This window comes from Salmo salar, chromosome ssa18, assembly GCF_905237065.1.
Source record: "Salmo salar chromosome ssa18, Ssal_v3.1, whole genome shotgun sequence".
Lineage (NCBI taxonomy): Eukaryota > Metazoa > Chordata > Actinopteri > Salmoniformes > Salmonidae > Salmo > Salmo salar.
In genome coordinates this window covers 59,656,389-59,668,623 of record NC_059459.1, presented here as the reverse complement: position 1 = coordinate 59,668,623, position 12,235 = coordinate 59,656,389, and the positions used below count along the sequence as shown (strand labels likewise).

The window sequence follows — 12,235 nt, the reverse complement described above, 5'->3', positions numbered from 1 at the left end:
AACTCGAAATGACACAACGACAAGGTTCCAATTTAACAAAGTTTACTATACCGTATGAACACACTACAAGGTAGCCATTCCACTCTAGGCTAGGTCCATCAACCAGAAGACTCCCTGCGCAGGCACACTCTTGACTGAGTGATAGCCCCGTAATAAAAGAAATATAGGGATACTTAAAACATGAATTTAACAATCTCCCCCTTTTCTTTAAAGACAAATAAAACATCAACAACATAATTAAATGTCCAAGTATTATTCAAGTTCCCCATTACAAATGGGTTGTGTGACAGTTTTTATTTGTATTACTCAAGCTGCCACTTTCCATTACTGAGAGCCTGTAGGAGGAGAGCCTGTAGGAGCACAAGACCGGATGCTCCTTTTTTAGTCAGACAGTCAGCAAGCTGTTCCTTTGTGGTCGACCACAGAATCCACTGGATTCTCTGTGCTTGAATAAGTTCCTTGATGCTGCTAATCTCAAGACGAAGTCTTTTCTCTGTGACAGACTTGGTTGACTTCACAGCATCAACTAATGAGTAGTTGTCAGTGACACAAACTACAGGTAGAATGTGCCGTTTTGTCTCACCAGTGGTAAGCTCTGAGAACAGAGTTGCAAGAAAGATCGCATTGTCAATTCCATCCGCAAGAGCAAGTGTTTCTCCAGCAAGTGTGCTTCGGACAACCCTTCTGATCCTTTTTGACTGCCAACAGATAGCTGAGAATCTTCCTCCTTCACCCATTAACACGATTAGATGTCCACCTTGTGTGCCTCCATCTGTAAGGTTCCCTAGCGAAGCATCACTGAAGACAACTAGTTTCAAAGAGTCATCTTTTCCAACATGCTGAAACTTTAAAGTCATTTGTTGTGATTTCAGTTTACGGACAACTTTGTTTGCCTCATGAATGGTTTGTACAGTGGCGTGTTTTGTGTTAGATGCCAAGTTGCAACCATCAAAGACTACATCAGGTCTACTCTGTCTAGCAACCCGTAAAATCTGTCCTATCTTTAACATGAATTGATCAGCTTCAATTCCACATAGAGGGGAATTCCTTTGTACGGCTCTTGAAGGATCCATGTGAATGGGTTGAAGATTCTTGATATAGCTTTCCTGTTGCATCAGTATTGTCCCATCAACTGTAATAAACTCTATGCCAACATAACAAAAATTATCGTGCTCCTCACGGCTGACCTGGAAAACAGATTTGAGGTGTGGAATCACAGTTGTAGCAAAGGTCTGTGAGCCACCCCAGATAAAGTCATCAACATGACAGGCAAGTACTCCAGTCACATTGCAGTCTTGATCAAGCCAATAGAAGACTGCAGGATCCACTTGTGACATTTTTCCACCTGTATTCAGCATTGTTGCCTTGACTTTGTTGTACCAGTAGAGTGGTGCATCTGCCAGTCCATACACACACTTTTTTAGTTTCCAAAGTGTTCCTTCGCTTTTAGCTTCAGGCGGTCGGATGTGAATGTCTCTTGACACCTCTGTTCCCTGCAAAAATGCAGCTTTGATGTCTATGAAATTAAGTTTCCATTTTTTCTGGCAGATCACTGACATCAGCAATCTGAGTGACTCTGAGGTGCATGTCGGTGAGTCTTTTGGGAGTTGTTTAGCAGCCAGTGTAACCGATGTGAAATGGCTAGTTAGTTAGCGGTGGTGCGCGCTAATAGCGTTTCAATCGGTGACGTCACTCTCTCTGAGACTTGAAGTAGGGTTTCCCCTTGCGTTGCAAGGGCCGCGGCTTTTGTGGCGCGATGGGTAACGTTGCTTCGTGGGGTGTCAGTTGTTGATGTGTGCAAGGGTCCCTGGTTCGAGCCCGGATTGGGGCGAAGAGAGGGACGGAACCTACACTGTTACACCAGCTCCTCAAAACCTCTAGACGTGCTTTAGGCACTATACCAGTTAAGGATTCTTTAAGGGTACACAGCCACCTTGTTGAGACACACTTTTAGCCAATGTCTTTGACTTCCTCAAACACTCCATTTTTCCTCCAATTACTGAGCTCATCTAGCTTAGCTGAGTCAAATGACACGTCCTTTGTTTCAAGTACATCATCATTTTGTATGTCATTCTGTTTTTCTCGATTTTCCATTGGTTCAATTCTGAGATTATCTACAAGTGACAGGTCAGCTGACCCTGTTGTACCAGAAAGTGTAGCTGGTTCAGAGTACTGCAAGTTGTACCAGTTCTGGTTTTTCCTTTGGCTTTTCCTGCTCTTCCAATTTCTCTGTCCATGTATTTAACAGTTTGTCCAGTTTTCAGATTGGAACAACCATGTTCTCTTAACACGTGGCTGTTGTTGAATGTTTTCCTCATTTGAACGCTCAACAGTATTATCTGTGGCATGGTTGAAGGTCTCTGCTTCATTTCCTGTGTCAGTTTCAGTGTCCATATCATTGGATGCGTCATCTGGTAGGTTTGTGTCTGTTACTGTGTCCTTTTTGTCATTTTCATTAGGAGGCTGATTCTCAGCAACAGCCCCTCTATTTTGTTGATCATTTATTTTCCGCAATCTTGAGTGATGCACCCTGACAATGATGCCTTCGTGCCTCACAAATATCACCACACCATCTTGGCCAATGACTACTCCTGGTCCTTTCCACTCTTTGACAGTCAACTCGTTTGTAGTACACTTTGTTCCAGTTTCGGACTTCTCATCGGTGGGTCGTAGCGGTTTACGCAGAGCCCTGCGAATTCTTTCTGAGCACTCTGCTTCAGTGAACACTTTTCTCGCTGCATGTAGTGCTGAAAGGTGCTGTCCCACCCATGCACTCACACTGGTCCCTTCTAGTGCTGGTGGCTTGTCAACCAGTACAGAGGGAAGATTAGGGTTCTGCCCGAACACTAGTTGGTATGGGCTGTAACCATGAACATTGTGCATTGAGTTTTTTGCCATCAAAGCCCAATCTAGGGCTGTGTTCCAGTAACATCCATTGTCTTGCTTCACTTTCAGCATGATCTCTGTGAGTGTTTGATTGTGTCTCTCCAGAAGTCCATTGCTCCATGGACAGTATGCAGCAGTTGTCTTTACTTCCATGTTGAAGTTCTCTGCCATTTCTCTTATTTCATTATTATTGAATTCTCCTCCATTGTCACTGTACAATTTCTGGGGCGGGCCATGCACACATATCCAGGAATGAATGAAGTGCTTGATGATGTCACTGGGTTTCTTTGCATTCACAATGCTTTCAGCACTAAAGCGTGTGAAGTGGTCGATTATGTGAAGGTACCACACACTTGGTCCTAACTCATGTAGCTCTACAGCCATTGTACTTGGAAGCCAGTGACAAACCAACAGCTGGCTTGGGCTTACGTTTACTGTATATTTGACATGTGTCACAACTGTTAACCATCTGCTCTAGAATGGAAATACTCTCATCATCATTATTCCCTGAACTGCTGAGTAACTTCTGAAGTCTGTCAACTGTAGCACGTCCAAACTGTTTGTGAAGCTTTAACAATACTTTGTGTTTTTCTTTTGTGTTCATGTTCTCTGTGTGTGTCAGAATCTCCATGTGCTCTGTGTCCGTCAGAATCTCATTTTCGCATGGACTCTGTGTGATGTCTTTGTCTAAAATGTTTACACAATAGTGGCCTGAGGTAGTAAGTTCAAGAGTCACTGGTTGTTTAAACATCACTGCCTTGTCATTTTTTATGTCTAGTACAGGCCCTGCCTTCTTGAGGGAAGCTTTGCTTAATAGTAAGGGGACATCTGCAGGGACCACCTCTGTTTCAATGTGACACTTAGTCTGACCAATTTTTGCTGGCATCTTAATTCTCTTAGTAGAATGGACAATTCTCCCATCTCCAAATGTGAAAGCTCTGTTGCTTGGTGTGTCAATCATATTTTGTACTTCTTTCATATTTAGTTCACTAACATAGCTATCAAGCCATTTTGCACCACACACTGTCCGTGTACATGCAGTATCAATCACAGCAGATCCTAAGGATTCAATTATAAAAATCTCAGTATCAGATTCATTTGAAAACAGTGTAATGTTACACTGCTCTCTCTCTGTGTTTGCATTTTCCTCTGTTAGTTTAACTTGTTCATTTTTATGAGGACAGTCTTTAACCCAATGGTAAGTGCTTTGACAAATAGCACATTTTGATCTCCTTCCATATTTGTCCAGTGGATTTGTGCCGGGAAATGGCGCCCTCTTCTGGATGTCTTGAGAACGTGACTTGTTGGTGCCTTTTCTCTGCTGCTCAGTGTAATATGCTACGTCACTCACTTGCATTCTATCTGTTATTGGCGCGACAGACGTCTTTTCACCAAAGATTATTTTTAGTGCCGACTTCATTGATGCAAAAGTCAGCACAGTACAAGCAGTCAAAGCCAACTGTTTCTCCCTACCATCCAGACAGGCAGTCTCTAGCAACTTGAAAGCTAACACTGCATCCGGGAGAACCATGTCGTACTTGCGCATCCTATTGTACCTCTGTTCGAAATCAATGATGTAGTCCGTCATTGCAACCGAAATATCTCTCGTAACACTGTCAAAGTTTGAATATGCCTCGTGGGCACGGTCTTTCTCTTCTTTAAGAAATATCCAGTGCTCTGATCAAAGTTCCCATACCATCATCCTTGTTCAAATCCTCAACGGATAGCGAGCGATAATACCACCGCAAGTGCTTGCTTTTTCGCGTCCAGATTAGTAACCCGTGTCCAGATTCCAAGTTCATTTTCCCAACTTTCGTACGACCTCTTCTCGTCGAAGCGAGGTGGCATATTGTAGTTATTAGCCATCCTCTGCTACCAATGTTAACTCAAAATGACACAACGACAAGGTTCCAGTTTAACAAAGTTTACTATACCGTATGAACACACTACAAGGTAGCTATGCCACTCTAGGCTAGGTCCATCAACCACAAGACTCCCTGCACAGGCACACTCTTGACTGAGTGATAGCCCCGTAATAACAGAAATATAGGGATACTTAAAACATTAACTTAACAGATGGATTATCTTGGCAAAGGAGAAATGCTCACTTACTGGAATGTAAAGAAATCTGTGCACCAAATTTGAGAGGAATAAGCTTTTGTGCTTACGGACATTTTCTGGGATCTTTTATTTCAGCTCATAAAACATGGGACCAACACTTTACATGTTGCATTTATATTTTTGTTCAGTATATACAGTTGAGGTCGTAAGTTTACATACACTTAGGTTGGCGTCATTAAAACTTGTTTTTCAACCACTCCACAAATTTCTTGTTAACAAACTATAGTTTTGGAAAGTCGGTTAGGACATCTACTTTGTGCATGACAGAAGTAATTTTTCCAACAATTGTTTACAGACAGATTATTTCACTTATAATTCACTGTATCACAATTTCAGTGGGTCAGAAGTTTACATACACTAAGTTGACTGTGCCTTTAAACAGCTTGGACAATTCCAGAAAATGATTACATGGCTTTAGAAGCTTCTGATAGGCTAATTCACATTATTTGAGTCAATTGGAGGTGTACCTGTGGATGAATTTCAAGGCCTACCTTCAAACTCAGTGCCTCTTAGCTTGACATCATGGGAAAAATAAAAAATAAATCAGCCAAGAAGTCAGAGAAATATTTGTAGACCTCCACAAGTCTGGTTCATTCTTGGGCGCAATCTCCAAATGCCTGAACGTACCACATTCATCTGTACAAACAATAGTACGTAAGTATAAACACCATGGGACCACGCAGCCGTCATACCGCTCAGGAAGGAGACGCGTTCTGTCTCCTAGAGATGAACGTACTTTGGTGCGAAAAGTGCAAATCAAACCCAGAACAACAGCAAAGGACCTTGTGAAGATGCTGGAGGAAACGGGTACAAAAGTATCTATATCCACAGTAAAACGAGTCGCTCAGAAAGGAAGAAGCCACGGCTCCAAAACCACCATAAAAAAGCCAGACTACGGTTTACAACTGCACATGGGGACAAAGATAGGACTTTTTGGAGAAATGTCCTCTGGTCTGATGAAACAAATATAGAACTGTTTGGCCATAATGACCATCGTTATGTTTGGAGGAAAAAGGGGGAGGCTTGCAAGCCAAAGAACACCATCCCAACCGTGAAGCACGGAGGTGGCAGCATCATGTTGTGGGGCTGCTTTGCTGCAGGAGGGACTGGTGCACAAAATAGATGGCATCCCGAGGATGGAAAATTATGAGGATAAGTTGAAGCAACATCTCAAGACATCAGTCAGGAAGTTAAAGCTTGGTCGCAAATGGGTCTTCCAAATGGACAATGACCCCAAGCATACTTCTAAAGTTGTGGCAAAATGGCTTAAGGACAACAAAGTCAAGGTATTGAAGTGGCCATCAAAATTCACCCAACTTATTGTGGGAAGCTTGTGGAAGGCTACCCGAATCATTCTCTCTACTGATAGTGATCCTAACTGACCTAAGACAGGGAAATTTTACTCGGATTAAATGTCAGGAATTGTGAAAAACAGAGTTTAAATGTACTTAGCTAAGGTGTATGTAAACTTCAGACTTCAACACACACACACACCACACGCACACACACGCACACACACGCACACACACGCACACACAGGCCACTCGGAAAGTATTCAGACCCCTTGACTTCTACCACATTTTGTTACGTTACAGCCTTATTCTAAAATTGATTAAAAAAAAATAATTCCTCATCAATCTACACACAATATCCGATAATGACAAAGCAAAAACAAGTTTTTGAAAACCTTTGGCAGTGATTACAGCCTCGAGCCTTCTTGGGTATGACGCTACAAGCTTGGCACATCTGTATTTGGGGAGTTTCTCCCATTCTTCTCTGCAGATCCTCTCAAGCTCTGTCAGGTTGGATGGGGAGCGTCGCTGCACAGCTATTTTCTGGTCTCTCCAGAGATTTTGGCTCAGGTTCAAGTCTGGGCCCTGGCTGGGCCACTCAAGGACATTCAGAGACTTGTTCAGAAGACACTCCTGCTTGGTCTTGACTGTGTGCTTAGTGTCATTGTCCTGTTGGAAGGTGAACCTACGCCCCAGGTGTGTGCCTTTCCAAATCATGTTCAATCAATTCAATTTACCACAGGTGGACTCCAATCAAGTTGTAGAAACACCTCAAGGATGATCAATGGAGAAGATGCACCTGAGCTCAATTTCAAATCTCATAGCAAATGGTCTGCATACTTACATAAATAAGGTATTTCTGGTTTTTGCTTTGTCATTATCGGGTCTTGTGTGTAAATTGATGAGATTTTTTATTTATTTAATCAATTTTAGAAGAAGGCTTTAATGTATCAAAATGGGGAAAAAGTCAATGCATCTGAATACTTTCCGAATGCACTGTATGTATATATTCACATAAAAAAAGTATGCCTTTGACTATTGCTCTCCCATCACTAACCTGTTTCTCCCACAGAGCGGTCATGAGGCGCAGTGCCACGGCCCTCAGCTTGGGGGCGCTGCCCAGCATCTGGAGAGTGTGGAGCACCTGGGGAAGACACAACTGACAACCACACATGTTAGAGAGGGGAAGCCACACACACAGACACACGTCAATATAAAGTATGATGTTACGTTTGAGCCAATACACTATTCAATGACACTCGTGCATAAATTGGTACACAGGAAAGCAAGCTTTCTTGGAAGGCTTTGCGTTAAGTCTATCTTGACCATATTCAATGAGGCAATGAGATGCAAAGTCTTCTCTGAAACTGAGCACTGTCCTTTGACGTTGAGACTCCTACTACTAGTTATAGCAGCTAAAAGTATAGCATTTTCCCACTGTTTGGGGATATGACTCAGCCTTTCAAACAGGCCAGCCGTGTGCAGTGCAGTAAGTACCTTGTGGGTCCCAAAGTTTGGCAGCGAGTACAGCACAGCGTGGGACAAGTCTGGGTCACACTCCTTCCCCAGCTTAAACAACAGAACATGAAGAAGGGATGGGACCTGGAGAGAGAGAGAGAGAGAGAGAGAGAGCGAGAGAGAGAGCGAGAGACAGGGGGGAGGGGGGAGAGAGAAAGAGAGATAGGGAGGGAGAGAGAGAGAGAAAGATGGGGGTGGGAAAGAGAGAAAGTGAGTGACAGACAGACAGACAGACAGACAGACAGACAGACAGACAGACAGACAGACAGACAGACAGACAGACAGACAGACAGACAGACAGACAGACGACAGACAGAGACAGACAGAGGACAGGACAGGACAGACGGGGGCACACACTAGTTGAAGCATGTTTACTTGAAACACTTTTCTTCTTGTGTAGGGGAGAGTGGGAGTAAAGGGGGGGGGGTAATATTCTACATTCTTGCCCGAGTTCTTCTCACCCACATCATTACAGGCCGCGCTAAGCTGCACACTGTCACAACCGATCCATCTCACCCGCCACCGCCACCCCCGCCGCCACACAGCGCAAGGAAGAGGCAAAGGAATCGTCGGGCTTTGAACTTTGAAAGTCGCGTTCCTGTGCTGGTGTTACCCCCCACTCCCTCCCCCGCTCTCAAGGAGCTCCTCATTCCTTAATTTCTTCCTTTCTTAATAACTTACTTCTGTCTCTCGCTTTTCACTCCCACTCGCTCTCCTTCCTTCTTTCCAACCCCCCACAGCTGACACACTGTTGTACAAAAGCAGAGTCTTGTCCCGGAGGCTTTTGCCATTCCAAGACACCTAAGTATGCTTCCTCTCTCTCCCACAAACCCTGACAAACATATAGAGCCTTGGGGGCAGAACAAACAGACAACCCCAGCCAAATTAGTGTCAGTTCTAGTGGAGGTATCATCATCATCATCATCATCCCAGGCCAAGACTAGAGAATATGGAAAGGGAACTGAGGGAAAATAAATCTGTTATTATAGAAAGCAATAAAGACAAATTAGGTAATGCACACACGTCCAATGTACAACCAGCCCTCCATACAGTATAGTGAAGGGGTGCCAAACAGCAGGCCCATGGGCCAAATAGAAAACTGTGGCCAGATAGGTACACAGGCAAAAATATGCTGCATTTGTTTGCTTGTTTTTGCTACGCAAGTAAGTGGAACAGCCTTGTGTTCTTGCGTTAAGTATATAAGGTATAGATGCATTGCCTTCAACACATTACTGAGTACCACTCTCCATATTTTCAAGCATAGTGGTGGCTGCATCATGTTATGGGTATGCTCGTCATCTTTAAGGACTGGGGAGTTTTTCTGGATAAAACATAAATTAAGCTAAGCCCATGCAAAATCCTAGAGGAAAACCTTGTTCAGTCTGCTGAATGAAGTTACCTTTCAGAGATGAAGTTACCTTTCAGCAGGACAATAACCTAAAACACAAGGCCAAATCTACACTGGAGTTGTTTACCAAGAAGACAGTGAATGAATTTCACAGAGCTTAATTAATTTTGAAAAAAAAAAAATGGGCAAATGTTGCACAATCCAGGAGTGGAAAGCTCTTAAAGACTTACCCAGAAATACTGACAGCTGTAATCACTCCCAAAGCTGCTTCTAACAAAGTAATGACTCAGGGATGTAAATACCTATGCAAATAAGATATTTTTGTATTTCATTTTCAATAAATTAGCAAGAATTTCTAAAAACATGTTTTCACTTTGTCATTAGGTGGTATTATGTGTAGATGGGTGAGGTTTTACCTTTTTTTGTCTCTTCATTTTGAATTCAGGATGTAACACTACAAAACGTGGAATAAGTCAACAGGTATGAATTCTTTCTGAAGGAACTGTAAGGCTTAATAACAACCTCCGGAATGGGAATGCTCAGTGGTTCCCTCCTAAAATCATATAGCCCCTCCTACCCCCAACAGTGTAAATTGTTCTAACTTCTGAACTGAGACGGTGCGGGATTAACTCCCTGTGCCCCCCCAATAACAGGGATGTAGCCTCTGGCCCCTCCCCATGGATTGCAGGCCTCCCTCTTTTGGAACATTCATGACTTGGCCAATATTCATGATCTTATGGACACCATGGTAAGATCAGGAATGTCACTTACCAGTTAGCGCAAACATTGGATGCATTGGATTGATAGAATTCCGCGTCACTGTCAGTGTGCCTATCATCCTTTACTTTCATCACTACTATACATGTTTCCATGTCTCCACCTAACTCTGTTGCCCCCTGGTTTGGGTTGAAATTGTGTGCAAATGGTTTCATCCAAAAACGTTAGCTTCAAAGGCCAGGGACTTAAGTTAAGTGCGCCGTGAAAGAGCTATTTTCAGTTTTTATAAAATCCAATTACATTTTGAGGGAATCCTCTGAAATGCCCCAATGGGCACCCCAAACGGTCGTGTCAGAGCAGAGGTTAAAGCCACTACTCCATGCCTTGCTTCCATCCTTCTTTCTTTCCTTCCTTCCTTCCGGGAGTAAAAGAGTGAGAGAAAGGTGTCCTTCTCTGACCCTCAGTCCCCTGTCGGCGATGCCTCTGCCACTGCTATGCCTTCATTAGCATAACGCGCTTATCGCTCCCCATTCGCCCACACCTTGCCCTGTTGCCTAGCAACCCTAACATCTGCATGGCTTATCATGGGGGGGGGGTCTCTCCCTTCCCGTTTTTTGGTGTGCCTTTGAGGGAACGGCCTCCTGTGTTCCCCAATACAATAACCAACCACCTCTGCAATTACATTAAATGCACAATCTGTGGCCATATGGTGTCAAACTACTCAGAGTAGGATCAGTTTTGCCTTTCACATTTCAGTAAGTAAGATTACATAAACAGGGGGAACCTGATCCTAGATCAGCACTCCTACTCTGAGAAGCTTGAAACATACAGCCACAGATCTTTACAACAGTGCATTGAGTGTAACTACAGAGTTTAGATGGTGACTGAATGGTTGATTACTGTGTTGGTAATTGTGTTGTCTGTACTTCTTGGTTAAAGACTAGGTCCTTCCTTCCGTTGTTGCACCGCAGTGCCTGAAGACGCTACAAGTTAGCATTGTAGTGACAAGACAGTAAGTAGAAAACATTAATAATACTGTAGATACTAGCCTAGCGTGTTTCTATTTGCGGCTTGTAAATCTCGTGTTTGCAGCACCCTAGTGCCTGCAGGCTGAGGCAGCCGCAGTGGTGGTGTTGTGATTTAGCCTCCTAGTTACTGAGAGACATGGAGGTCGGGGGGGGGAATTAGCCCACAAGCCAATGGTGTAAAGGAGAAATTAATCAGCCCATAAAAACTGGATATGGGGTGTCGACACACACATGTGCACAAACACACTGTAACGACACAAACATGCTTCATACTGTACACACACACACACTCACTCTCTTACACACACACACACACACACACACACACACACACACACACACCATGGGTATAAAAGGCACCAATAACTTACTGCTCCCCACTTAACTAGCAGAACAACAGGCGCTCAGGGAGCAATTACAGAATCAAAAAGGTGTGCACTAAGCCATCTAATGAGCGCTGCAAATAAGGGTGATATACAATGTGACATTTCTTTATTGTCTATAGCAGGTGATAGTCCTCCAGGGTCGCAGTGTCTGACAGTTTTAATCCTTTGCCTTTCAACCAGCGGTATATAGTGCATCCGGAAAGTATTTGAACCCCTTCACTTTTTCCAGTTTGTTACGTTACAGCCTTATTCTAAAATGGATTTAATCGTTTTATTTCCCCCTCATCAATCTACACACAATAGCCCATAATGACAAAGGAAAAACAGGTTTTTAGAAATGTTTGCAAAAGTATTGCAAATAAAAACTGAAATTTCGCATTTACATAAGTACTCAGACCCTTGATTCAGTACTTTGTTGAAGCACCTTTGGCAGCGATTACAGCCTCGATTCTTCTTGGGTATGACGCGACAAGCTTGGCACATCTGTATTTGGGGAGTTTTTCCCATTCCTCTCTGTAGATCCTCTCAAGTTCTGTCTGGTTGGATGGGGAGTGTCGCTGCACAACTATTTTCAGGTCTCTCCAGAGATGTTTGATCGGGTTCAAGTCCAGGGATCTGGCTGGACCCACTCAAGGACATTCAGAGACTTGTCCCGAAGCCACTCCTACGTTGTCTTGGCTGTGTGTTTAGGGTCGTTGTCCTGTTGGAAGGTGAACCTCTAGAGCAGGTTTCAATCAAGGATCTCTGTACTTTGTTCCGTTCATCTTTCCCTCGATCCTGACTAGTCTCAATCCCTGCCGCATGATTCTACCACCACCATGCTTAAGCCGGAGGGATGGTATTGCCAGGTGATGAGCAGTGCCTGGTTTCCTCTAGACGTTACGCTTGGCATTCAGGCAAAAGAGTTCAATATTGGTTTCATCAGACCAGCGAATCTTG

General features: G+C 43.6%; 1 protein-coding gene across 3 annotated transcripts in view; it reads right to left on the bottom strand.

Moving 5' to 3' along the window:
• Positions 1–12,235, bottom strand: part of focad (focadhesin) — a 75,025-nt gene that overhangs the window by 34,210 nt on the left and 28,580 nt on the right. For all 3 annotated transcript variants that reach the window (XM_014155779.2, XM_014155781.2, XM_014155780.2), the window contains exons 12-13: positions 7,797–7,901; positions 7,357–7,458 (exon numbers count right to left, since the gene is read on the bottom strand). In XM_014155779.2, the coding sequence (XP_014011254.1) occupies positions 7,357–7,458; positions 7,797–7,901 (207 nt within the window). The remainder of the gene's footprint in view (positions 1–7,356; positions 7,459–7,796; positions 7,902–12,235) is intronic.